Source organism: Rhamphochromis longiceps, linkage group LG15, assembly GCF_057381845.1.
Source record: "Rhamphochromis longiceps isolate RC_006_pf linkage group LG15, R_longiceps_female_GT1.1, whole genome shotgun sequence".
Taxonomy (NCBI): domain Eukaryota; kingdom Metazoa; phylum Chordata; class Actinopteri; order Cichliformes; family Cichlidae; genus Rhamphochromis; species Rhamphochromis longiceps.
Window position 1 is genome coordinate 38,377,126 of NC_140571.1, and position 27,927 is coordinate 38,405,052.

General features: G+C 39.8%; 1 protein-coding gene and 1 long non-coding RNA gene across 3 annotated transcripts; one reads left to right on the top strand and one right to left on the bottom strand.

Moving 5' to 3' along the window:
* The first annotated feature begins 1,266 nt into the window (after positions 1-1,266).
* On the top strand, positions 1,267-6,126 carry LOC146653152 (uncharacterized). 2 transcript variants are annotated; one of them, XM_085382594.1, is made up of 2 exons: positions 1,267-1,341; positions 2,772-6,126. In XM_085382594.1, the coding sequence occupies exons 1-2, from the start codon at positions 1,267-1,269 to the stop codon at positions 4,545-4,547; spliced, it is 1,851 nt and encodes a 616-aa protein (XP_085238720.1). In that variant the 3' UTR covers positions 4,548-6,126. The 2 variants fall into 2 exon arrangements, with proteins under 2 accessions (XP_085238720.1, XP_085238721.1); XM_085382595.1 differs by lacking the exon at positions 1,267-1,341 and adding an exon at positions 1,349-1,654.
* LOC146653153 (uncharacterized) lies at positions 5,891-9,707 on the bottom strand. Its single transcript, XR_014907634.1, has 2 exons — positions 9,438-9,707; positions 5,891-8,007 (listed from the first exon to the last, which is right to left on the bottom strand). It is a non-coding gene; the product is annotated as an uncharacterized LOC146653153 (long non-coding RNA).
* Between the last annotated feature and the right edge of the window lie 18,220 nt (positions 9,708-27,927).

Sequence of the window (27,927 nt, forward strand, 5' to 3'; positions counted from 1 at the left end):
ACATCCTTTTCCAGGACTTACTGGTGTTTTTTTTCCTCAGTTTCAGCAGCATTTAATACATCCTGAACTGTCATCAGTAGTTGAGCAGCAGCTGTGTGATGAGCTGGCTCACTGATGCTCTCGGGCTAAAACATGTGGCAAACGTGTTTCACTGTCACATAAACAATTTTAGTGAGCAGCACTTGTGCAAAGTTGTCATCTTTGATTTCTGTAATGATGGAAAGGACTGTGCCACCTCTGATAGAGTGAGACAAGGCAGCTTGTTCTATGGCAGAGAGGGTCATCCTGTACAGAACATATTATCTTAGGTTAACTAGGAGTAGAAAGGGCACTGGGAAACAAAGTTATGCTATTTGAAGACTGGCTGTTGGTGTACAGCCAGATAAAGGGTATCTTTACTGTCATCAGGGATATACTAGCAGGTATATGAAGAGTCAACTCACGGGGGCTCTGTGAGGATGGACCAAAAGATCTTGCAAATGTGTTTCACAGCAATATCAACAGCAGTAATCAGCATTGGTACAAAGACTGTCATTTTTGATGGATCAGGAGAAGATAGGTAGCCAAAATCTGAGATACCATGTTCAAGAGGGGGCGATTCCTGCAGGGCTCGAGAAATCACCTCTACCACCACTTCTTGTAGGAGCTGGGTCTTTCAAACACAAGGACCTTAATCTACCCAATGTCTTTCCATTTTTACTTGTGCTTTTTATTAGATTTAGTGATCAGTTCATACAAAATCATTATTGTAGGTAATTCTATCATCCATTTGATACTGACTTTATCACTGCATTTAATTCACTTTTGGAATCAATTCACAGTTGCAAAGTAAGCAAAAGATCCCAGATTTAAATCTGGAAGAAGACACAAATCCCTTTGTACGGAAGAGGATTAGGGCCACTGGAAAAAAAAAAAAAAAAGAATTCTGACTTTAATCTCAGAATTCTGACTTTTTTCTCAGAATTCTGACTTTTTTCTCAGAATTCTGAGATTAAAGTCAGAATTCTGAGAATAAAGTCAGAATTCTGACTTTTTTCTCAGAATTCTGACTTTAATCTCAGAATTCTGACTTTTTTCTCAGAATTCTGACTTTTTTCTCAGAATTCTGACTTTAATCTCAGAATTCTGACTTTTTTCTCAGAATTCTGAGAATAAAGTCAGAATTCTGACTTTAATCTCAGAATTTTGAGGTGGGCACCTGCAGGCTTCCAGCTTCGGTGACAGCGATGTGTCCAGTTTGGCAGGTGGAGAACTAATTCACTAAATATGGTGGATATAAGTGACTTTTTGCATGGCCGAGGGGTCCCCGAAGATGCTATTTTATTAATGGAAGAGCAGAAGGTGAGTAACAAAAAAGAGAAATAGTTTGGTGTCTCCTATTTTTACAGGAAAACAGTTACGGTACAGTTACGGTTAGCTGTTAGCATGCTTGTTAGCTTATAATGTTATATAGGAATGAACGTGTTTCACGATGTTACAGTATACTAGGTGAATTGACGTTTTAACTGTTGTTGATCGCAGGATCATCCCAGATGGGTTCGTTGCATTTTATTTTATTGTTCTACTATTTCAGAGTTTTTCAAGGCAGTTAAGCGGAGCTGTGTTACAGATGCTAGCCGCCTGCCAATATCACTGATATATTTGATGTGTACAAGTAAGTTACACTTAGTACAGCGGAGGAGAGAAGCTGTAATGAATGTTTATGCGGATATTTCACTCAGAAAAATGGGTGGCGTTCATACACAGCCACCGACACAGCCCCGGTTGTTGTTCTGACGGTGGCCGACTGACGATCCCCTCACAACATGTTAGCTAACACAAACTAATGTAGTGCATGTAACTGTGTATACGTTAGTGGTACAGTGTCGGAAGAAATGAGCAAACTGTTTATAATGTCAGAATGACATCATCTTTCTCCTATATATAAAAGTGCTGGCTGAGGAGCGCTGCCGGGTTGAACTTTGACCTCGGAGTGACGTGACGTTTGTTCGCACAACCAATAGAAGTGCAGAAAGTCGCAAATCAGGCATATTGTTCGCATAAACACAAAAATAAATAACGAAATAATCCCGATATTGTGCCAAAGACTGATTTACAATGTTACTTTGTGTTCTATGTGTAATACCTTTGCTTAAATGACTAAATGGACTGTGTATTTATGACTCTGCGTTATAGTCTTACATACATAAGTAACATTCATATGTACAGATAAAAATGTACAGAGCTATGTACACAAGCGTGTACACAAAAGTCTACTGCTGATCGAGCTGCTCAGTGGTCGTACAGTCTCATGCAGAGAGCGTGGAGGTGTTGTCCATGGTGGATGTTAGCTTAGACAACATCCTCTCCTCCCCAGTCTGCTCAGTGGACTTTAGCAGACCGCTAAAGCTGGCCCTCCCGACCAGTTTGTTAAGTTTCCCCCTGTCCCTCTCTGCCATTCCACCACTCCAGCAGACCACAACATAAAAGACAGCAGACGCCACCACAGTGTCGTAGAACATCCTTAGAAGACGTACTACCTACATCATAACCAATCAAGTCCCGCTTTTTTTTAAATACAGAAGAGGATTTATTATTTACTGAAAGGCTATGCCTTAGTTTGCTTCTTTCATTATTGTGTTTCGCCCTGCATAAAATAGATAGCTTTTCTGATAACTACAGTCAATACTCTCCTACTGGCATTAACGAGGCCTAAGAGGCTTAACTGTAATATTGCTTTGCAGCGTAAATGTTGCAGAAAATGACTGTCTTTTCTTTCTTCCTGTGTGCAGATTGACTGTGACGTCATAGCGCTGATGGATGACGCAACTTTGGCAAACTACATTCCCTCGTACGGAGACCGAATTGCCGTCTTCAATTTCTGCAAAAGCAAGCAACCACTGTCAAAAAGAAAACTAGGACTTCTGCAAAAACTTCGTGAGAAAATGAAAACCAGAAAAGAAAGTCCAAAGGAGAACACTTCACATACAGATGCAGGAATAAGACAGACAAAGAAGCAAAAAGCAACACGCAATGTTGAGATAGGATGGATACATTGTGATGGAAAAATAGCCAAACAGGTGAGAGCGAAGCAGGGAGGTGGCACTAGAAAAATTCAAATGGCCACTGATGCTGGATTAAAAGATATTCTTCAGGAAGGAAAGAAACTTTTTTTTCCTAATGGCATATCTCCTAAGGGATGTGAAACAGATTTTGAGTTTGAGGTTTGGGACTTTAAACAGAACCACCTTACTGATGATACCTGCCAGTCTATTGGCAATATGTATGAGGCAGCGAGACTGACAATGTTACGCTTCTACATTGCAACAAAACCAAAAGATCCTGAAGAAGATGCCAGCGAGACATCTGAAGTGGTGTTTGTCTCAGAAAGCAGTGGCAGTGATATTAATCCATTGCAAGTGGGGGAAGTCAGGGGTAATTTTGATGAAGTCATCGCTGGTTCAGAAATTTTAGATGATCCAGAAATTACTTTTGGTCCAATTTTTGATGCTGAAGAAGATACAGAAGACACATTAGTCTATGAGGGTTTTCTTGTACCCCTCAGTCCACCTAATTCAGAGAACATAATAACAATCACCATACGTCATACTGACACTTTACATGACATGATTACTGCTTTCTCTGATGAGGAGATTTTGACCAAAACACTGAATGTGAAGCGCATACTTCCAGACAACACAGAAGAACCAGGCACTGGATCAGGAATACTAAGAGATGTACTCACATGCTTCTGGCATGAATTTTATGAGCGATGCACCCTAGGTGCAACCATTAAAGTGCCATTCATTCGCCATGATTTTCCTGCTGAAAAATGGAAGGCAGTTGGGCGAATACTCCTGAAAGGTTACCAAGAATGTCAGTATTTTCCAAATAAACTTGCAATCCCTTTTATGGAACAAGTGCTTTTCAGTGGTGTTTACAGTGATCTTAAAGCACACTTTCTACAGTTTGTCAGCAGCCAAGAATGTGATGTTTTGATGGAAGCAGTAAAAGATTTCTCTGCAGTTGACTTGGATGATCTTGTGGAAATTCTTGACAGTTATGGCTGTAGAAAAAGAATCACTGCTGAGACTCTTCCTACAATCCTTGATGAAATAGCACACAAAGAGCTTGTCCAAAAACCAATGTTTGTTATTGACTGCTGGCGGGAGATCATCGACCCCCATATCTCCCTCAGTCCGGAGGGACTGACCAAGTTATTCTCTGAACTGCAACCAACTTCAAAAAAAGTGTGCCAGCTGCTGAAATTTGCTGTGGATTTGACTCCACAACAAAAAGAAGTGAAAAATCTTCTCAAAAGATTCATCAGAGAGCTGGATAACATTAAACTTCAGAAATTTATGCGTTTCTGCACCGGATCTGACCTTATAGTAACAAACAGTATTTATGTGGAATTTCAAGATATGACAGAGTTTACAAGAAGACCAGTTGGACGCACGTGTGGGAATGTTCTGCAGCTAGCTAACAGCTATGAAAACTTCCCAGATTTTCGTTCTGAATTTAATGCAGTTCTTGAAAGTAATGTCTGGGTGATGGACATTGTTTAGACTCTCACAGCAATGCGCTACATTTGAACTGCTCATGCACACTAGAGCATAACTGTAAAGAGATGTTAGGAATATGTATTTTTATGTATTTTGAACTTATACAGTATACTTTTTTTAATTAGAGAGAAGTTTCTCATCTCTGTTAGAAGTCTAGTTTTGGCTAATATTTCATTTTCTTTTATCATTTTGAGTTTTACATAATACAGTCACAAAACAAAACGAACAGGTACACTGTTTACTACCATATCCAGAGCTGTCTTCACCAAATCCAAGCTTTCCAGCTGTAAGACAGAAACCTTCAGCAAAAGCATGAAGAAAGATTACTTAAGATCTATAAACTATAATTAAACTGCTCTTAAACGTTCTTTAATGCACCATGTGTGGTGTGAGAGCTCAGCACAGTCAAATACTTTTGTAAGTAATTAGTAGAAAGACTAATTCATTCAGATGGTATTTTCTTATTAGGTCAGGGCTAAAACTGAACATAGTTATAACGTAAAAGTAATGCTGTTATGCAACACTGTATTGTAAAAGGAATAAGTACAATTTTATACTTTAGCATTTGTCATGTCTGAAAACATTTTGCTTTACAGTATATGCAATTTTTAGTTAAGGTAGGTTAAGGTATCAAAGTTTGGCATTTGTTGTTGATTACAAAGGTTCCATATAAAGTTGGTGAAAATATTTTTTTAAATTCCAGTATTTTCTTAATGTCATATTGTTTCTAAGCATACCTGTTATTCATCCATCAAATTGATTCAAGCTGCTTAAAGGATTCAGTCTGTTTTGAAGATGGTTATTGATTACTGAGATCATAAATAAACACTGTACACTTCAGTGCAGTGGTCAAGTACTGTGATTATTCAGGCATCCTTTTGTAATGCCAAATTGTCATGTTCTCAGATATAGTATTAATCTTAACACCTGAAAAAATGTCTTGTTACTGCCAGAAATTATGCATTTTTATTTGTATGCATGTATGTTCTCAGTCATTCACACTTGTTTTTATTTCTATACCATAGATGACACTGAAGGAATATGTGATACCACAATAGCCAGTGTTCATGGTCTTTACAGTAAGTCACTGATGTATACTGATGCATAACAAGACTATATGAGATCTATAAGTTTGTTTTAAAAGTTGAGTCATTCTTGTTACAGGGCAGCTTATACGGTTATGAGTTTTAGCCACGTTATTGGCATTGGAAAGAACAGGTTTCTTGTAAACTTTTTCCAATAAAATGTTACTGTACACAGTACATTTGTATTGTTGTTTTGAATATGTTCATCAAACTCCATATCTATTTGAACATGCCAGAATTCAAGAGACTGCCACACATGAGCTCAGTAACATGGAAGAATACCATTTATTTTTAATTTCAAATATTTCATAAAGATACACAAATATAAATGTAAAACATGTTGCACTTAATGGGACAATAACTTGGTTCCACTTGCAGGAACTGTTTTGTTGCATTGTTGCTGGGATACTACAAATAAAAGTCAAAATATTTTTGGTATGTTTCTTATAATTTTAGGATTCATATCATGAAGGAGCCTTGTATACAACAGCTAACACTGAATCAGTATAGCAATGATTCGTGGTCATTTTACATGAAAAACCAGCTAAAATATCTTACAACTAACAGAAGTGAAATACATTAATAATTAAGTGATGGATCTTCATATGGGTAAATGATTATAATAGCTTTGCTTTAATATAATTGCACTAAAAGCTCCCCAAAAGGCATAACGACTTTAAATATTAACAATGATACGTTTATAGAAACATGCTGTTGTCAAGACCTAGAATTGTTAATGCTACTATGGTTTGCTGAAACATACCACAGATAACCCGGGCACTTAGCATATCATATGCTGGTGCCTGGGTTTCCAGCCATGAATATTAAGAGTAAAGGTTGATACAGAAAACAATGAGCAGGGAGCTGGTCAGTTTATATTTTATATACTATGCACATGTCTGGCAACAAAACACAGAAATTTATATTGCAATTTACTGGTAGGCAGGTTTACACCACTTATGATTCAATCAAAAATATAACATTTGTAAATGCAGTTTAATGTATGGCCTTTTAAAAGGATTGACATGTGTTTCATAACTGATTGATAATATCACAATATTCAGCTTTTTCAAGTAATATATAAACATTTCTGTTTAATGGTAGTGTGAATGTAGAAAAACATTTTTCATTTAATGCAGTGCAGAAATACCTGCATAAAAGGTACCTGTAAGACATGGCACCTACTATCAAATCACGTTATCAAGATAAAGAGAAATATTTTGTATTTATTTGTACATTTACACACTGAAGTTCCTTAAATACTTTGCAGTATTTCTTCTCTTAACCTAATGTACAGATCCGCAGCACCAAGTGGATCTCCTGGGGCATCCCATTCATTTTCTACCATAAGCAGACAACACAGTTCAAAGACTGTTTCATCACAGGGGTGTTGACCTTTTGGGCTACACTCTTCCATACACAAAGTGATATCCTCCATAGAAATAGGCTTCAGTCTATCCTCAGCACTGTGCAGCTCTGGAAATGAGTACATTACTACTGGTCGACCCGATGCTGCACTACCACTTGGCCGGATTTTGTGCGAGTTCCATGTGTTCACAACTTCATCAAGTTCATCCTACATGAAAAACAACACAATATAAGTACCAGTATATGAAACAGACCATGTACCAGTAGATTTAGCCAAAGTTGAGGCTTATTAACTCATTAATCAACAGACATAGAAACTGACCTCTAATTAATGTAAAACCAAGCAGCAACAACAAAAGAGCACTTTCACTAAACAGCACATGGACACAGAATGGTGCTGCATGATTCTGCTGTTGAATAGATAGCCCAACACTTTATACTCAGTGTGCAATGAGCATTTGGCCCTCTGCAGCTGTACTGTCGTCTTCTCAACCGTCGAGCTCGTCTCAGTTCCACACCTTGAGGGTCAAGCAATTTGATTATGCATCTTACAGTATCTTGTGACACCACAAATCCATGTTGAATTGCACGTAGATGTAGCCAACGATAACCTTGCATCTGTCCATTTGTCATGATCTCTTGTTGGACAAAGGCTAGCACTTCCTCCAAGTTTGATTGATTCTTCCTTCTAAAAAGCCCAAGTCTTTTACAAATTCTCTTTAGAGTTCGAACACTTATAATTGTCTGATGACTATGTGCTAAAATTGAAAGTATTTCTTTGTTACTGAAAGAAAGTCTGAAATACAGTCTTATTAAGTCATCCAAATCTGACATGTCAGCCACTGTTTCTCTCACTTTGAGAGGTGAACTTTTTGCAGAAGTCCTAGTTTTCTTTTTGACAGTGGTTGCTTGCTTTTGCAGAAATTGAAGACGGCAATTCGGTCTCCGTACGAGGGAATGTAGTTTGCCAAAGTTGCGTCATCCATCAGCGCTATGACGTCACAGTCAATCTGCACACAGGAAGAAAGAAAAGACAGTCATTTTCTGCAACATTTACGCTGCAAAGCAATATTAAAGTTAAGCCTCTTAGGCCTCGTTAATGCCAGTAGGAGAGTATTGACTGTAGTTATCAGAAAAGCTATCTATTTTATGCAGGGCGAAACACAATAATGAAAGAAGCAAACTAAGGCATAGCCTTTCAGTAAATAATAAATCCTCTTCTGTATTTAAAAAAAAGCGGGACTTGATTGGTTATGATGTAGGTAGTACGTCTTCTAAGGATGTTCTACGACACTGTGGTGGCGTCTGCTGTCTTTTATGTTGTGGTCTGCTGGAGTGGTGGAATGGCAGAGAGGGACAGGGGGAAACTTAACAAACTGGTCGGGAGGGCCAGCTTTAGCGGTCTGCTAAAGTCCACTGAGCAGACTGGGGAGGAGAGGATGTTGTCTAAGCTAACATCCACCATGGACAACACCTCCACGCTCTCTGCATGAGACTGTACGACCACTGAGCAGCTCGATCAGCAGTAGACTTTTGTGTACACGCTTGTGTACATAGCTCTGTACATTTTTATCTGTACATATGAATGTTACTTATGTATGTAAGACTATAACGCAGAGTCATAAATACACAGTCCATTTAGTCATTTAAGCAAAGGTATTACACATAGAACACAAAGTAACATTGTAAATCAGTCTTTGGCACAATATCGGGATTATTTCGTTATTTATTTTTGTGTTTATGCGAACAATATGCCTGATTTGCGACTTTCTGCACTTCTATTGGTTGTGCGAACAAACGTCACGTCACTCCGAGGTCAAAGTTCAACCCGGCAGCGCTCCTCAGCCAGCACTTTTATATATAGGAGAAAGATGATGTCATTCTGACATTATAAACAGTTTGCTCATTTCTTCCGACACTGTACCACTAACGTATACACAGTTACATGCACTACATTAGTTTGTGTTAGCTAACATGTTGTGAGGGGATCGTCAGTCGGCCACCGTCAGAACAACAACCGGGGCTGTGTCGGTGGCTGTGTATGAACGCCACCCATTTTTCTGAGTGAAATATCCGCATAAACATTCATTACAGCTTCTCTCCTCCGCTGTACTAAGTGTAACTTACTTGTACACATCAAATATATCAGTGATATTGGCAGGCGGCTAGCATCTGTAACACAGCTCCGCTTAACTGCCTTGAAAAACTCTGAAATAGTAGAACAATAAAATAAAATGCAACGAACCCATCTGGGATGATCCTGCGATCAACAACAGTTAAAACGTCAATTCACCTAGTATACTGTAACATCGTGAAACACGTTCATTCCTATATAACATTATAAGCTAACAAGCATGCTAACAGCTAACCGTAACTGTACCGTAACTGTTTTCCTGTAAAAATAGGAGACACCAAACTATTTCTCTTTTTTGTTACTCACCTTCTGCTCTTCCATTAATAAAATAGCATCTTCGGGGACCCCTCGGCCATGCAAAAAGTCACTTATATCCACCATATTTAGTGAATTAGTTCTCCACCTGCCAAACTGGACACATCGCTGTCACCGAAGCTGGAAGCCTGCAGGTGCCCACCTCAAAATTCTGAGATTAAAGTCAGAATTCTGACTTTATTCTCAGAATTCTGAGATTAAAGTCAGAATTCTGAGAAAAAAGTCAGAATTCTGAGAATAAAGTCAGAATTCTGAGATTAAAGTCAGAATTCTTTTTTTTTTTTTTTTTCCTGTGGCCCTAATCCTCTTCCGTACCTTTGGCATAAAAAGTGTACAAAATAAAACGTGTGAAAAACAGGTGCTACTTTCAGACTGGTTCATATTCTAGCTTCGCACAAAATATAAATGGAAAAGCAACTAAACATTTAACAGCCTTTCCTGAAAATCCTTATTTGCTTGGCCATTTTTTGATAAATTTAAATTTATAATATTAGATTACCCAATGAAATAAATTTCATTACAACAGATTTTTTTCAGAAAGTGCTGAAACTAAAGTGAATACTTCACTGTTATCTTCTTCGTGTGCTATGTGCTAATAAAATGCAGAGCAGATACGCAGACAGAAGTTGATTATTTTGTAAATAGTGTTACATCCTCACTGTGTACAATGCTAGATACTGTGGCACATCTGGAAAAGACAACAAACAGCATAAGGATTGTACACATCTTTTGCACACTTTGACCTTTCCATCCAAGCAGAATCTGGACTCATCACTGAACATAATGTTCCTACAGATCTTCAGGCTCCAGTGCACATGTTGCAAACACCAGCGCAAATGTCCCTGATGCTGCATTCATGACAGGCTCCTTTCAGCCCTATAACACTGAAGATTGGCTGTTCTGGACTGTCTAGGTAACGAGCCGTAGGCCATATCGTCCTACAAATCTTGACTGCAACTTTGTGGAAGCCTGCCTATGGATCCTGTGCTGTGCTGACAGGATGAGGGAATAGTCTTCTTGTGGTGTCTCTTTTTTGGGATACCCACGTTGCAGCCTGTCTTTGACATTCTCCCTTATATGGAGCTTCAATGGGCCTTCAATTTGAAGATGGTAAACATAATTAATGCTGCATCAGGTGAGGATGAACCACCCCTCAGTTATGCTGCAATACATTTAGGCTGCTGGGGCCCATAATGTACTGCCCATGTCTTTATTACTCAGTTCTTTTCAATTGCAATGTGATAATACACCGCTATTGCAAATTAAATTAAAGAATGTCACAAACCTCTGTGTACGGCCCTTTATGTAATGCTAATTTTCCCAATATGGTCCTTAGTAAAACTGAGTTTGAAACCCCTCCTTTAAAGCATTGTCAGTAAGGGGGAAGCTCTGTTGGAATCAGTTTAGTAAGACAGAAAAGTCTCATTTTTTATAACCACGAGTCCCTGAGAATAGGTTTAATAAGGCACAGTAATGAAAAATCACCAATGTGTGTTCAATGTGGCCACAGAGACTCTCATTTTTATTCTTTTTGTCTGTCAAAACTATGATTTACAAGATTTTTGCCAATGCATGAATAAATATATTTTGCGTATGTGTGTGTGTGTGTGTGTGTGTGTGTGTGTATTGCAATGCAGTAGTCATTTATTATGCAGTAGGACTATAAATAAACTTAACCAGTGTGCTGAGATTTTGTTATGTGTCTCCACAATGTCTGACCACTGTCACCCTTTGGCTATCTCAAACTACACACGAAGGAGCCAAGCAACCCAGGGGCTTGTACTTCTCTGGAGTGGTTTTCTCTTGTTTTCACCCACTTGCAGTACGATTCGGCCCAAGGCCAAGCAGGCTGAAAGCGTAAGGGCAAGTCAGTGCCACATTTAGGTTTCCTCCAAGAGTCAGTCAGCCTGTTCGCCCTAATGGATTCAGGATGTGCATCCAGCTCAGGATGCAGAGTATTAAGTGCTCTCTCTATGTCACTCTACACACACCCTCACCTTTGTTTGTGGCCCAAGGATGCTCTTACAGTGAAGCAATTTAGAAGCGTCATTCAACCTGAAAGAGGGGAATAGAAGGGTCATGGAAAAGAAAATTAGAAGTAATGGGTATAAGAAGAGACAGTTATAGGATCAGGTTGACACTTATTTTGTGGCCTTGTTGATTTTGTTACATTTTCTTAGCCTTTTCTAGTTCTTCTTATTTAATTTCATATTTTCTGAAAAACTGGTGCAAAATCTGGATTATTTTGGCAATAATAAACAACCAAAAACTGAATGTCAGAAACAGGAAATTATGCTAAATGTGCTGCAATCTAGTTTATCAATGTAACCAACTCAACTCAGGTTTCACTCAAGGATACTGAGATTTTCCTCTCTTTTTAATTCCTCTACAGAAATGACAAGAATCGTCATTTAATTTCTCTACAGAAAAGAAGCTTCAAGTTTCAAGTTCTGTGTTTGAATTTCTCAGAAGATAGATAGATAGATAGATAGATAGATAGATAGATAGATAGATAGATAGATAGATAGATAGATAGATAGATAGATAGATAGATAGATAGATAGATAGATAGATAGATAGATAGATAGATTCTTGCAATATCTTGCCTATGATTTCTTTATTTGATAAAGAAAACACAATCCAGAAGTAAAAGTTGCGTTAATGCGTAATTGGAAAAAAGAAATTACATAAATAAAAATAAATAAACAAAAATACTGTTCTTTCACTCTGTCATTTGAGAAAGACAGGGAAAATACAAAGAACAAAAAATAAAGCAGTAAAAAGCAGTTTGCAAGATGAAACATATTACCAGAAAGAATGAGGGATATAAATTATCACTAAACAGTGCTAACAAACATTACTACAATCTGTTGCACAACTTCCATGCTTACAGCTAACAAGACTAAAGTGTATTAGAAGCATTTACATCAGAGATAACATTTTTTTTTCTCTCTCCAACGAAACCAGTGATACACACACATCTAAGGCTTTATTCTGAGTATGCATTCGATCAACTTATTGAATGATGTGGCTTAAGTTGATCTCTGCTGTGACTGAAATAACATGTTCAAGCCAATATGTTTAAGGCAGTGTTGTTTCCACAGGTCCATTTCACGTGGTGTATTGACTCATGGCATCTTACAAAACACAAAGAAATGTTACTTGGCCACAACTGTCATTCAATAGGAGCAATGCCAGTGTCACAGAGATTACTGTTTCTTTAAAAACAAGTCATATTACATTTGGTTGAGCCAGCAGAGCACTATGAAATTAATGTAACTTCTGAAAGCTTGACATGCAGATTTGAGTAGATGAAGCCACCAGAGAGAGAGCAAAGAGTGCATAACAGATTGGTACAGTGATAATTACGGTGAATTTGCCAATGATTGCAGTACCAGAGCTAATAAACTACTTATTAATGGTAGTGATCCTCCCTCGGTAACACAGACTTTAGCAGCTCATCAACCAAACTGATAGCTGTGTGAATGCATTGTCACAGGCTTTCATCCTCCTCACCAATTAATGCCACTCAAACTTCATCCTGTTACATTTATTTGCAGATCTTGTTATAACATTGCATACTGACACTCTATACTCCATTGCCTTACTGTAATCAGATCAGTACACATAAAACTCTTTGGTGCTCTGGCCAGGCTGCATTTCACAGGGACTGGAACTCTATTGATCAAAGCGCTCAGACATGTCCAGACCCTTTCCCCCAGTGCATCATGGTCCTGCTCGCTGAAGCCAAAAGAGCCTAACAACAACAAACATATCTGCCGTTGCTGCCTGTGTCTCTCTGATTAGCTGCCGGGGAGATATTTTTGGAGTATCACAGCCCCTTTGAAGAGGATGAAGAGCAGAGCAGAGCCCAGCCCCCACCCCCACTCCCATGTCGCAGCCCCTTACCACTCTATATTTCAAATTACAGTCCAGCATTCTTTGTGAATTTCTGCTCATTGTTGCCATACTGTCAGATATATTTGACGTGTAATGGTTTTATTATCTGATCACTTGACTCCCTTCTCACGTAGACTCCCTCCCTGTGCATACAGTGTACTAAAAGTCACTTTTAAAACTGAAACACACTAGATTGATAGACTGAAAGGACCTGTATGTATAGCTTAGAATAGTAATTAATGTCCAATAATAGATTAAAATGCTGTGCATGGCCATCCCTGTGCTGTTAGGAGAGTAAGAGGCAATTGTGACAGGATATCTGCAATTATTTTAATAACTAAGAACTTATGATTAAATCCCCAGTTTCAGTTGATTGACTCATATAAATAACAGCTACCATTTTCTTTGGTAAAATCCGTTAAGTACTGAGTACACCGTTTCAGCAATACAGTCTATGTTCAGTAATCATGCATGTGTAAATATTTGTCCTGGAATGTATTTACTAAGATAAAGTTTGTACTCTGTTGAGTACCAGATTGATCAATTTATTGATTTACTGAGATAAATAAACACCTGTCCACCCTGAAATTATTCTAAGAACCATTTAAAGTAAATATAAATAATGTTAATTGGAACTCATGATATGCTGACAAGTTCAGCATATCAAGCACTAAATCTTTAAGTAAAAACATTAGCGCTCCTTTTGATTTCATGTACTATTTATTTGGTTGTCTGTGTTATGGTTTGTGCACAAATGACACAAGTCCACTCATTAACAGGTAGATTATTATTATTATCATTATTATTATTATTGTCATAATTATTTTATTTTATTTTTTTCTTAGGAAGTGTCTCAATCGCACATGCTATATTTATGTAACCACTTACTTTACTAAAGTCAGTAATCACATTGCAGTTACAATTATGTTGTCAATTTGTTGCAAAGGTTCTTCAGACGGACAGATAGAAAGACAAAAAACATTTAAATGTGACTTTTTCTTCCGGCGCACTTAGACTACAGTTGGCTGATGTCAGTTTGTTTGCAGGGAGAAGGAAAAATGTGTGAGTTATGAACATTACTTCCATTTTTATTCCTTGAAAGGACAAGAGTGTGATGGTAAAGTGGTTTTAAAAGAGGTAGTATTAGCCAGTTTCATTCACGCAAACTATAGGTTACCATGCCTAACCTCTGGGGATCAAAGCAATCGCAAGGGATTTTTTTGAGCAACACCCTCCTGAGTGATTTCACCAAGTGATAGCAGCCAGCAGCCTATAGCAACTACTCAGGGAATACACATTTTCTCTAGTGCTCATCAGTCTCTCGGCCTGAAGCCTTGACAAAAGTGGAACTGATGTCCTTTTTTATGACTTGTGATGGTATTGAAACAGACCAGTTACATTTAAAGGTTCTATACTGATTAGTGATTATGTTTAAAGTAAGGCCTGAAGCACACTGACTTGCTTTGAAGTACAGGTTTGCAACACTCAGTGGAGCCAAACAAAGATGAAACAGGAAGAATGCAAGAAGACAGCCCTGGACGGTTGGGCTTAAAATACAGTCTGCAAGGGATAAAAGAAGAGATGGAGTTAGTGCTTAATTGAAAAATGGAAAGGAAGTGCATACTCGGTCAGATCACTGGATCTGGAGAGGATAGTTTGTGGACAAATGAGCAATGAGAGATTTGGGAGTGACAGGAGCAATCAGAAGTGGAAAGCATGCACAATTAATAAAATGTAGAGATGATTGAGACCCTGCAAAAAATGTGAATAAAAATAAATGTAAAAAGTGCAAAACTGTACACAGTTTCAACTTTTGGCACCTGGTTTGGATTGAAAATCATCAGTGTTTTGTGGCTCTCAAAAGTTAGACTTAAATTGAATATTTCAGTGAAACATGAGACAAGAATTATTCGTCTCATTTTATTGGAATAATTAAATATTTAGAATAAGTATAAGCACTGATAAGTACTGTACAATCCATTGCTTTAGCTAAGAGTGACAACAAACTGCATAAAACCATGTGTTAACAGAGCTTCATGGAGATTCCTTTGGCCAACACGTGCTGACACATTCATCTGACGTGAGTTATAAATGGAGAAAGGTATGAAAAACACAACCTGTCGATCATGCCTCCATTCTAACTGACAGATCAACTCTGAGCATGCCCACACAATCAGCAGCTGGTCCCACTGATGCCATTCAAATTGGCTGGATATTAAAGAATCCCTCGGCTGAAACTACATAAATTATACATAATGAAATGCAATTAACATTTTTACTCTGACAATTAAATACATTAAAGAGCCAGGCCTGTGAAAAGAGAGTGGCAGAGCAGAGGAGGTGGGCGGGTAGGGCCCGGTGTATGAAACAGCTAGCTACCTTTAACGTTATGCAATACACTCAGTGAGTGTCTGCTCAAATGTTTACAGACCAATTAGTGCCAATGGACAGATTCTCAATCAAACAAAATGCCAGGTTTGCATGGAATATTAAGTGGGTTATAATGGAGTAAGTGAGTCAATGAATGTTATCTTTGGAGTTCTTGGGGGAAAGCAGGGAGGAGTGGTTGGGGCTGGGGATTGGGGATTTTGGGAATCTTGTGTCAGTATTATAACAAGCCTTTTAAATTTTGGGGTGGTTTTAAGGACTGATTTATTAGTGTAGAATTTGCCTTTTTGTTATTGCCGTTTTTATCCTAGATGATAGAGTGGCTGAATAGTCCAAGAGCAAATACAATTACTCTTTTCACTGTTATATCATCTGCTATTTAGTTATATTTAGCACCGGGTATTTCCAGGAAAACCTTTAAGCAGAGTTAAGCAAATTACTGAAGATGTTTTTTGAAATACTTTGTTTTTCCACTGGTGCCTGCAAAAGTTTGTCATACAGGTGGGCAAGATAGGGGCCACTGACATTCTCTGGGTGGCATACCAAGAAGAGAAAGGTAATGTCTTAAGTGCCTTTACCCTTACATATTGTTTGGGTAACGTTTTGGCCTGTTTTGACATTAGAGAGCATTAAAAAATGTCTTTAAGCTTGAAATTTGATGACTTTTAAAATTATATCATATGAGATTTGATGAGTTTTAGATTCAATAATGTCGGAAATTGTGATTTTGGGGGATCTTAAAACTGTTAAACTAACACTTACACTATATCTAGAGCTGCATGATTTCCTACCATATTTACCCAGATTCATGGAGTGAAAGGCACCTGATGGTCTTTGAAAGATCATGGGGACTCTCCAAGCAGTGAATTAGTACAACTATACTACGCAGGCATGAAATGAATATAAGGATTAAGTTATAATTACCTGTACTGAAATTTATTAGGAGGATTTTGTTTGTTTGTTTTCAAATAGACTAGGTATTTGTTTTCTCTTGAAGGCTTATACATTTTTAAATTTGAAGGACTGCACTGATTTTAAGAAATTAAAAATTTACAGAAAACACACCCACTCAGGTTTAAAAATGCTAAATGAGACTGGGCTTAGCTGCTGGTCTCCGTGATGCAGACTGAGTAACGAGCAAGGCGAAAAAGCAGTTTAAAACCAAAACCACAGAAAACACCATGTGTAAGAGAGCATGCCATTTAAAAATGGTATGTAAAATATAAATTGATCATTGTCATCTAAAGCAGATTAACCAGGCTACTAGCAAAACTACCAAAAACAACAAATATGAATATAAGTATATTAAATGGAGAAAAATCTTACTTCAGTTTTCTGAGCATCCATGTATGTAGCAATTGCACAGTTTATTACACTGTGCATTTGGTTAATTGCATGTTGATTACTTTATCACAAATAGATCGAATTAATTCGCCATGATGGTCACAAGAACTAATCAATGTGTGACAGGCGATGTATGTTGCTGCCTTTAGCTCATTTTTATGTCTTGGTTCAAAGTGTTCAAGACTTTGTGCTCCTGTTTGTCTTCTTGAAAATGTATCCACAATAAAAGGACTAAAGCAGAGGTTTTTGTGGACAGATTAACTTTGGTTTGGTCAGGTCGTGACATCTCCCTATGAATATATGTACATTTTCAGATGCTAACAGTAAGTAAATTAAGTGCTAAATGATTTACTCTAAATTAGTTAGGTATTTGGTAATTACTTGTAAAGCCTGAGGCTCCAAAAGTAGCCCTGCTAGAACGCCTCAGGGCTATTTGTGTCCTCCTTCCCAGGTTAACCAACAGAGCTTTTAGTTTTATTTTATTTTTGTTTGTTTTTATGTATAAATTTCCTTCTTGCCCCTGCGGGTGGTCTTTATCTTTCAAGGTCGGGTCCTCTACTAGAGGCCTGCGAGTTTGAGGGCCCTGCACAGTATCTTTATTGTTCCTAGGACTGCTGGACAGAGATCTTGGATGTTGTTCCTGGGATTTGATGGAGCTGCTCACCCAGTTTGGGGGCAACTGTCCTGAGTACTCCAATAACCATAGGGAACGCTGTTGCCTTCAGCCTGCACATTTTCTCTAGCTTTTCTCTCAGCCCTTGGTATTTCTCGAGTTTTTTGTGTTCCTTCTACTAAATGTTGCTATCACTCGGTATAGCTACTTCTATCTTTTCTATCATTCTTCCTTTGCTTGCTTGTGTTCAGTTGGTTAGTCATAAACAGCTTGCATCTGGAAGCATCTGGACTGAGGGTTTCAGAACCCTCTCATCTATTTTTCTACAACATAGATCAGAAGTTGAAAAGTCTGAAAAAGAGAAAACATCCGGTGAGCAAAAATGTATTGTTGATGCCAGAAGTCAGAAAAGAATACCTAGTTTGCTTTAAGCTGTTAGGAAGGTAATATTATTTAAATAGCCACTTATTACAACCAAGGTATGCTGGTTGTAACAAGAAAGATATCTGAAGTTGCAACATATTGAATCTTAAAGCAGATGGGCTACAGCGGCCGAAGACCCCATTGGGTGTTACTCCAGTCAGCAAAGAACAGAAAACTAGAGCTACAATCTGGAAAAAGAAGACGATTGGAAAAAAACATGGATGTATCCTAATTTATGCAAATGGTTCAGGCTGGTCTTAGTGCTGTGGTGGTTTTGGGGTATATTATATATTAGATTTTGGCTCCCTTGAGCATATATATGAATAATGTGAGTTCCATAGAATTGGCTGGGGTTTTTTTCTTTCTTACAGTATTTTTCATCTTTCCTCCACCATATGAGCCCCGAGTAACATGCATCTTAGCCTTTGCATGGTGGAAAAGGTGGGTGCATGTTTATTGTGCATACGTGTCATACAATTAGATTTATACAGTTTATTCATTTTCTTGTGTTCTCCAAGTCTCTGAGCAATTATTAGAGATCTTCCATTTAACTGAAGTAATATTTGTAGTTGGGAAAAAATACATACCTATACTGTAAAAACACAGGAAAGTTGAGGTTCTAAAAGAGAACAGTGGAGATGGCAGAAATTCAGTATTATATGAACTTCAAGCAAAATGCAAGTCGGCAGTGCATCCCATCCCGCCAGCAGCCTCTGGCTATCTTTCTCCATCAGGTCAGCTACATCTTTGTGATTACATCTGCTAAAAGCTACCAGTTTATTTAGTGTCTACATCAGCACAGCAGCGATGGCCCAAGATATGGATGCTACAGAAGCTTGACGCTTATCTTGGCTCAGAGGAAAGGAGTGAAAGTAAGGAGACTGAGCTAAATTCTCCATGTGTCATAAAAGAATTGGCTTTAACTATATAGGCTGTAACATGTTACTGAGATAATTTGAGACAACAAGACATTTAATTAATAACCAAATCAGAAGAATCAACACAATTTTGTTTTTCTGCTTATCTGAGGAATTTAATTACAGCTTAAGACACCTTTAAAGCTGTGTATCGCTTTTTCTTTTTCCACCACCTGCTTGGGGTTTTAATGATAATGCGAGGTATCACAATCATCTCATCACACATTAACAAAATGTGAAACTTTATCTTTAGACAATTCTTGCTGTTATGCATAATACAATCCAAGATTCACAGGAATTCGAAAAAGGAGGAGAAAAGGCAAACTAAGAAAGAGTGTGGATGATTACAAAGGCAGGAAACAAGACTGAGACAGAAAACTAAAATAGCAGCAACATGCAAGGTATGAAATACTTTTAATATAAAACAGGGAAACTAAACATGAATCAACTTCAGTTGCTTTGGTCCAAATGAAAGCAATGTAGTGGTACTGGAGAGCCAACCCCAAATTTAACTCTGCAAAAAAGGAATGGTTTTGTACTTATTCTTGCTGACTGATTTTTGCAGGCATAATGGTTGCCACAGCATCTCCATCTGTCACACGTCCTCAGTGTGAACCTGCTCTTTTCTGTGAAGAAAAATAGGGCATCAGTGGTAGACCTGCAATTTCTGGTGTTCTCTGGTAAATGCCAGTTGAGCTACTCAGTGCTATTCTTTAAACACACATCATACTCAAGGCTGTTGGGATTTCATGCCACCCTCGTGGAGTTTGTTTCCAGTAGGTCACTAGAGGTCATTTTGTTTCTGCTGGTGGGTTGGTGCCCTTCTATAGTTCTCTCCATATCTCCTGGTGTCTCCTCCACATACTTGAAATTATGCTGAGAGACATATCAGAACTTCTTGTCATGGCACATATGGATGTGCTCCTGGAGAAGCTGCACAACCTGTGCATGGACTGCAGGTATCTCATGCCACCCACAGTGACAAAGATATTAGGAAAAAGCAAAGCTAGAGAAAAATCACTCAGGAAGGATTAGGAGAGAGCAATGGTCTGTGGCCACCACCTGCAAAGTCATTTCATTTCTGGAACCTGTTTTGTTGTTGCCTTTCCAGCCCACCTGTTGTCACTTTCATTTGCACCAAAGCAGGTGAAATGGGTTCACAATCATGTATGCTTCCTAGCTTGAAAGATTGAGATCCCTGCAGTTTAATTGACTTTACTATACTGTGATGCCTAAGTGTTCCCTTAACTTTTTGGGCAGTGTAATTTTATGTTTGTCCACATCATAATCCTTCCAACAGTATCAACAGGTGTAAGCAAATGTGATTACCCTCATGCAACAGAATAAATTACAATAAAATCGATTTTCCCTGATCAGTGTGTATAACTAAGCTTCTGCACAGTGCTGCCTATCTATTTTGTCCTTCTGTGTGCTGTCAGTGGCTTTTTTATGCATTATGGTGGTATAAAATATGATCTTTTTCATTGCATGAGAAAACACATGTATGAGTAGAAAGTTAAAAAGTATCCATTGTGCTAATCTTGTGGTAAATGGGTGAGAGCTAGCTGTCTGGTAATTCTTTTGGTAGCAATGCATTTCTGCATTGAGCTTATTTAGAGTGTAGCTAAAAGGTTTGGGTGATCAGGTTCGGTCTATCCAAAGTTCTACAGTGACTATAGTCAACCTATTGTCAAGCATTTTTACCACCATTGGTGGGCCCACATTTTAACTGATACAATGCAAATGATAGTAAAAGGACACTTTGAAGGACTAAATCAGTGATTAAACTGGGCCGGAACAATCTGGAACAGTGTTTCATCACCTTCAGCCTTTCAATTAATGAGTATTCAAATCTGGCTGCAAATGACAAAATGCTTTCAAGAGATTTCCATTTTCATGTGGTGCAGTCTGGTGGTCCTTTTAGCTGACGCCACAGAGACAATTAAGTCACCACATGATCCCACATGCATCTCATCCCTGTGATGTGTTCATGGTTCATAGGCACAGTGCAGTATTGTTGCATTTAGCTTGTACTACAGAAGTGGAGTGAGAATAATCAGAGTACTTTTTTCAAGTGACAGGTGATTTCAAATTCAATATTTCAAACAGCTCAGTATAAGTATGTATGACACAAAGAGTTTCTTTGTGATTTGGAACACAGTTTGTGTTCTGGTTAAGGCTACAGTGGCTTTCCTAGGAAAGAAAAAAACATTAACATGTGATAATTTTATTCTCTGAAATGGAAAATGATGTAAAAAATAGAGGACATGAAAAGACGATGGGAGATGGTCTTTTTTTAAGGTAAAGACTCAGCAAGTTTAATTTGATAATCTATTAATGTAACACCTAGTATATCATATCATAGTTTGACATCAATAGTCTAAAATGTAGAAAATCATATCTATCTGTCTATCTATCTATCTATCGACAGAGAAAAAACACAGTACACAGTTCCTTCGTCATTGCCTTTCCAAGAATGTAAAAATCTTTAGTGGTGGCTGTTACGGACAGCCTTTCCTAGAACCAGTCCAGTTAAACACACTGAAAGAGAATAATTCTCAGTCATTCACATTAAAAATAGCCTTATTATAAATACTTTATTACAATTTTGCAGATAAAGCCCCTTGAAAGCTCATTTGCAATACAGCCAAGCAACTACTGTTCATACAAATACTGACACTCTTTATTTTGAAAGATCTCCATAAAAATACTGCGATGTAGTTAGACTCTGTCCTCATATTCTCTGATTCTACAAGCTATACTGGAGTGCTACTCAATAGGACATTGATATGGCATTAACTTTTCCTTTATGCACATATTGACTTTGTTTTGTCTTAGCTTATTGATATAATTTTATAGACTGTGTTAGATTTATACTGACTCCATACTTTCTCACTGTTATAAACTTCAGAAACAAAATAGTCAGCAAGTGGACTGCATTCTTTGTAAAGAGGTAAATAATGGAAAATAATATAATTGGACTGCTAGGAGTCCTATAAAATCTCTCTCTCTCTCTCTCTCTCTCTCTCTCTCTATCTCTGTGTGTGTGTGTGTCGTTGTTTTAACTCTTCCAGCTCCTCTTTCCTTAAAATTGCTAAATTACTATCTATGAAAATCATTAGGTCAGAGTTGACTGAGTGGAACACTTAAAAGAAGAGGAAGTAGCTGCAAAATGTGTTTTGAAAGTTCAACATTTATCAACAGCCCAGTGAACAAATAGATATATACAGTATTTTAAGACTTTGGGACGGGCTATTTTTCAGGACAGCCATCATGGAAAAAACTTGATGATGTATCTTCATGTATATGTGTGTGTGTGTGTGTGTGTGTGTGTGTGGGAGGGAGGGGACTTAATGAAACACAATGATTCTCTGAGTGAAGACTGACAGAGTGCAGAGAAATTACTCCTTCTAACATGACAAAACCCTTTAGCAGCACTTGGCTCTGCAAAAGTTATTGTGATTTTTTAAAAAAAAAAAAAAGAAAAGCCAGTCTGAGTTAACTTGAGCAAACATAATGACAATGTTGTCATTTATTAGGGGAGAAAAACAATATGACCTATCTGTCAGGTCATAAAGAATATGACCAGACAGTATTTGTTGTGACCCCATATGGAGCAGTAACTACAATAACTAACTCATGATACATCCCGCACATCAGGTTGGATTCGGATTTTTGGAGTTGGATTTCAGTTTGCTTCAGGTCTTTTCACCGGATCTCTGCTTTTTTTGTCAATTCTTTTTTGCAGGGACTTTTGTAATGGTGGTTGAGGTCTTTCTGGATGACCCACTGCTAATATTTTCTTTCCTACAATATGCTGTAAATTTAAAATAAATTCCATTGAAAATGAGAAGATGCCAGATACAAACCAAAATAGAAAAGCCATGCTTCAGTGCTATTTGTACGGTGGACTGTATTTATTTATTTTTATAAAATATGATGTTACTTGTTGACTCAATGGCTGTAATTGTAGGTGCCATTCTATAATTTCCACGTAATTATCTTCTTACGTGCTTCTTCTGCTTAATACTTAACACAGACAGAAATTCCAGCTTGCTCAAAATGGACAGAGGTTCAGCTGCAGTCTTTTCTTTTGAAGGTTATTTGCTGAAGATGTCAAAGGAAATCAGACATTTTCCACATCTTCCTGCCCTCTATAGCCGTTTCTGGTACCCTTCTCTCGCTGCTTCACCCAACCTCCAACCCCATGGAGCAGAAAGGAGGTTTGTTGATGGATGTGGAAGGCTGCTTCAGTCCCACAGCAATTAACTCCTCTCCTGCAAGCAGCAGCCTGTCACGTTGATGGAATCTCCCCACCACTGCTGCCTGTCACACAATCCAGGAGGGGCTGCAGACAAATGCTTCATCTATGTGTTTGTTTTACTGTTTTGCCTGTGGTCGAGAGCTATCGCAAGCAAGAAAAGCTGTTGGGAGCATCGCAAGCCATCAAGTGCTCAAGTGTCAATTTTTATAGTCAGTGGCTGATTACAGAGAGTTAGTGCACCATGGATAAAGATCAAAGTCATGTCCTCGTCAATGCACTGTTTTTGCTGCACTCACAGTTGGTCATGATTTGATTTCTTTCTTAATTTTAAGTCATTTTTCAATCTGAAACTATCGTGCTTTGAATTATGTTTAGGACTACCCCAGGCTTTACTTTGGAATCGTTCATCCATATCAAGGCCCACACCTACCAGATGCTCTGCTACGAGCTACAAGTTTTGGAGATGTCCATGCTCTCCCTGGAGCTGCCCATCAACAGCAGGTTTTCCTACCTTTCCTAATGATACCTATTTAGCATGTGAATCAAGACAATTAACCCTTTAAGACCTACCATAGAACCAAGTCCGCCAGAGCTTATATTATATTTTTACATGTTGTAGTGCCATTTCTGGGAGCATTTCAAGTTGATATACATCAATACAACCATTATTAAATTATTAAATTTTAATAATATGTATGCATGAAGTGCATAGTAATTACATAAATTGCAAAATAGTGCAATAAACAACAAAAAATTTGAAAATCGTTTTTTTAACATATATTTCTAGTTAGAGAAATTTAAGAGGCTTATCCCTCAAAACTGTTAATACAGAAAAGTTGCACAAAATAGTTTCCCACCACAGGAAATTTATTTTAAGTGTCTTCATAGTTTTATTTTTGAAATACACCAATTGTTATATACTGCAGGAAAAATGAAAATAAATATTATAATGCAAATTTGCAAAAAAAAAAAACAGCATATGCATAAAAAAATAAACTATTTCCAGCAGTGCAATATGAGTCCTAAGCATCCCAGAAACGACACAGAAAGTCATAAAGCCAAACATAACTTTTAAAAACACAAGTACAGCCTTATAAGGCCCTAATGGTAAAAAAACTTAATTTTCGCAAAATTACGTCTGTCATGGTCCTGGGTCTTTTGACCCAGTGTTTTAAGTTTGAGTTTATTTTGTTCATTAGGTTATCTAAGTTCATTTGGTTATTAGACTCCTTGTGTTTTCTTGTATTTAAGCTTCCCCTCACCCTTCGTGTTTCATGCTGCGTGTCTTATGTTATCAAGTTTGTATTATCATGCCTAAGTGTTTCTAGTTCTTATTATTTCCCCCTCCGTTTCCAACCATGTTAAATCTCCCCTGCTCTTCTTGCGTTTCATGTCTGTGTCTTACGTTGTCAAGTTCTGGTTGTCGTGTCTACGTCTGCATGTTTCCTGTTTTATTTTGAAAAGGGGTCTTGTGTTCTGTGCTCATGCGGTTAGTTTTACTCTTGCCTGTGCATCATTATGTTTATCCTAGTCAGCTGTTTCCTCATGTGTCTCCACTTCCCCTAATCACCTCCTGTGTATTTAAGTCCTCTGTTTTCAGTGTGTGATTGTCAGGTCGTCTGTTGTCCACGCCATGTTTCCGATGCCATGCCATGCTTCCAATTTCCTTGTCTAGGTTTTTCTTATTGTTTGTTTAGATTCCCCAGTTTAGGTTTGTGTTAATTTTGCTTCAGTTTGCCTTGCCCTTTGTTTGTACCTTTTCTACCAGCCATATTAAACGGCTCGCCTTTGTTAACATTTCAAGTTCTGTTCCCTGTTCCTTGGAGTCTGCGTTTTGGGTCCTTTTCTCAATTCATACAGTCTGCCCTCGCCAGACTGTGACAGAACGACCTGACCAGTCATGGACCCAGCAGATTCAGCTCTCACCGAGTGTCTGGAGGAGATGGCTCGCATCCAAGCGATCCTCGACTGCGTCCTTACAGCGCCCAATTTGAAGAGCAAGCTTGTGATGGTCAACGTTGCGGAAGCTATTATGGAGAGGGATCCCCGCCTCCTTCAGCTCCCGGGCTCACCTGCTATAGTGGATGCTTTTACAAGGGTAAAAGAGATGCTGCAGGCCCAGGAACTGTCGAGTCAGGAAATGGCTTCCAGCACCCACCAGTTACAACAACCCCATGATCAGTCATCTTCATTGCTGCCTCCGGAACCTGAGTGTGTTCGTGTCGGTTCGCTGAGATTCGCCGCAGCGTCACCACCTCTCAGCTCACCAGTTTCCACGCCCTCATCACAGTCTCGCCATACTCTTGCCACGGTCCAGTGCGAGGAAGCACTGGACGCCATAGATTTGGACTACGACGAACGTCAGTCAATATTCAGCGCTGTATTGGAGGAGGAGCTCCAGTGGAAGCCATGGCTCATTCCAGAGCACGAGCACTCTTTCCGTGGAACTCGACTGGCTCTCGGGGGTCCCCGGAGTTACCAGGGACTTCCACCCATTGCTCCGCCGTCTTCCACTCTCAAGAAAAAGCGGCGTGCGCGCCACCGACGCTCCGCACCACAAACGAAAGTGAGTGACTATATTTTGGCTCATGTTTTTTCTCAGGAGAATATTAAAACTAACACTGCCTTACCAGTTCATGAGCCTGGCTATAATGAGACTGTTTATGATTTTGATGTCGCTAAGACTGAGAATATTTCGGCCGAGTCTTCCACGGACCATCCTATCCCTTTGCAAACTTATCCCGCTTCTCTGTGCGTTGATCATGCCACGAACTATGCTTCTAAGAAGCCTAATTATGAGACTGTTTGCACTGGAAATGCTAGCCATCAGGCTCAGCTAAGCTGCTGTGGGACTGTAATCCAGGCCGGGTTGGAGCCAGGGGCGGAGGTGCAGTTTGTGCAGCCTTTTCCAGTGTCGGCTGGGGGGCCCGAGGAGCCCGTCCAGCCTCCTGCCACGTCAGCTGGGGGGCCCGAGGAGCCCGTTCAGCCTCCTGCCACGTCAGCTGGAGGGCCCGGGGAGCCCGTTCAGCCTCCTGCCACGTCAGCTGGAGGGCCCGAGGAGCCCGTTCAGCCTCCTGCCACGTCAGCTGGAGGGCCCGTTCAGCCTCACGCCACGTCAGCTGGAGGGCCCGAGGAGCCCGTTCAGCCTCACGCCACGTCAGCTGGAGGGCCCGAGGAGCCCATCTGGCCACCTTCTGCTTCACCACCTGTGGTTGCAGCGCCACCTCCTGCGGCTCCTGTGCCGACACCTGCAGGACCACCACCTGCTGCGCTACTGCTTGCTGCTTCTACGCCTCAGCCTGAGGACGACGCCTCACCTGGTTCTGCCACACCTCAGTCTGAGAACTCATACAAACTCATTTCACCCACTATAGACTGTGTGTTGCTGCAACTTGAAAAGCAACCTGCCTCGTCACCTGGAGGGCCCGAGGAGCCCGTCCAGCCTCATGCCTCATCAGCTGGAGGGTCCGAGGGGACCGTTCAGCTGCCATCTGCGGCCGCCTCGTCATCGGCTGGTCCAGCTTCTGCTACGCCTGGTCCAGCCTCTGCCTCTGCTACGCCTGGTCCAGCCTCTGCTTCTGCCTCGCTTGGTCCTGTTGCGCCAGCTGGAGGTTCAGCCAAGCCCGTCCAGCATCCTTCCACGCCATCGCCTACAGCGCCGCCACCTGCAGCTTCCACGCCGTCGCCTGCAGCGCCATTATCTGGTCCTGCCTCGCCTGGTCCTGCCACGGCCCAGCCAGTGGTCGACGCCACGCCTCTGCTCGTCTCGCCTGCCAAGCCACGTCCAGCATGGCTGTTTACGGGGCCTGTCAAAACAGCCTGTTCACGGAAACCCACCAAACCGCCCGAGGGGTCACGTCCACATCCACACTACCGCCGGCCGCCAGCCAAGCCGCCCGACAGGTCTTGTCCACGTCGCCGCCGGCCGCCAGCCAAACCGCCAGAGTGTGGCCAGCCATACCTGCTTCGCCACTGCCACCTTCCTCATGGCCGGCCCCCTGAACCTTTGAACTATGAACTGCTATGCTGTCGACCTCCAGGATGGCCCGCTGATCTGCCTGACTTTAGATTCTTGTGCCATCGGCCTCCAGGTCGGCCACCTGAATTACTTCGCCATGGACTCCTTTTCTGCCGAGATCATGGTCGCCCTCCTGAAACAGGGTCTTGGACTCTTAAGCCCTTGTGTTTGGACTGAGTGCTTCAGATTCTTTGTTTTTGTGGTTTTGTTTCAGGCCCTCCGTCCTGGACCCCCACCGCCCGCCCTGGGTGGGTTGTTTTGGTTTTGTTTCATGTTTGTTTTCTTGTTGCTGCATTTCTTTGTTCATGGTTTTGGGCGTCTGGAATCCGCCCTTGAAGGGGGGGCTCTGTCATGGTCCTGGGTCTTTTGACCCAGTGTTTTAAGTTTGAGTTTATTTTGTTCATTAGGTTATCTAAGTTCATTTGGTTATTAGACTCCTTGTGTTTTCTTGTATTTAAGCTTCCCCTCACCCTTTGTGTTTCATGCTGCGTGTCTTATGTTATCAAGTTTGTATTATCATGCCTAAGTGTTTCTAGTTCTTATTATTTCCCCCTCCGTTTCCAACCATGTTAAATCTCCCCTGCTCTTCATGCGTTTCATGTCTGTGTCTTACG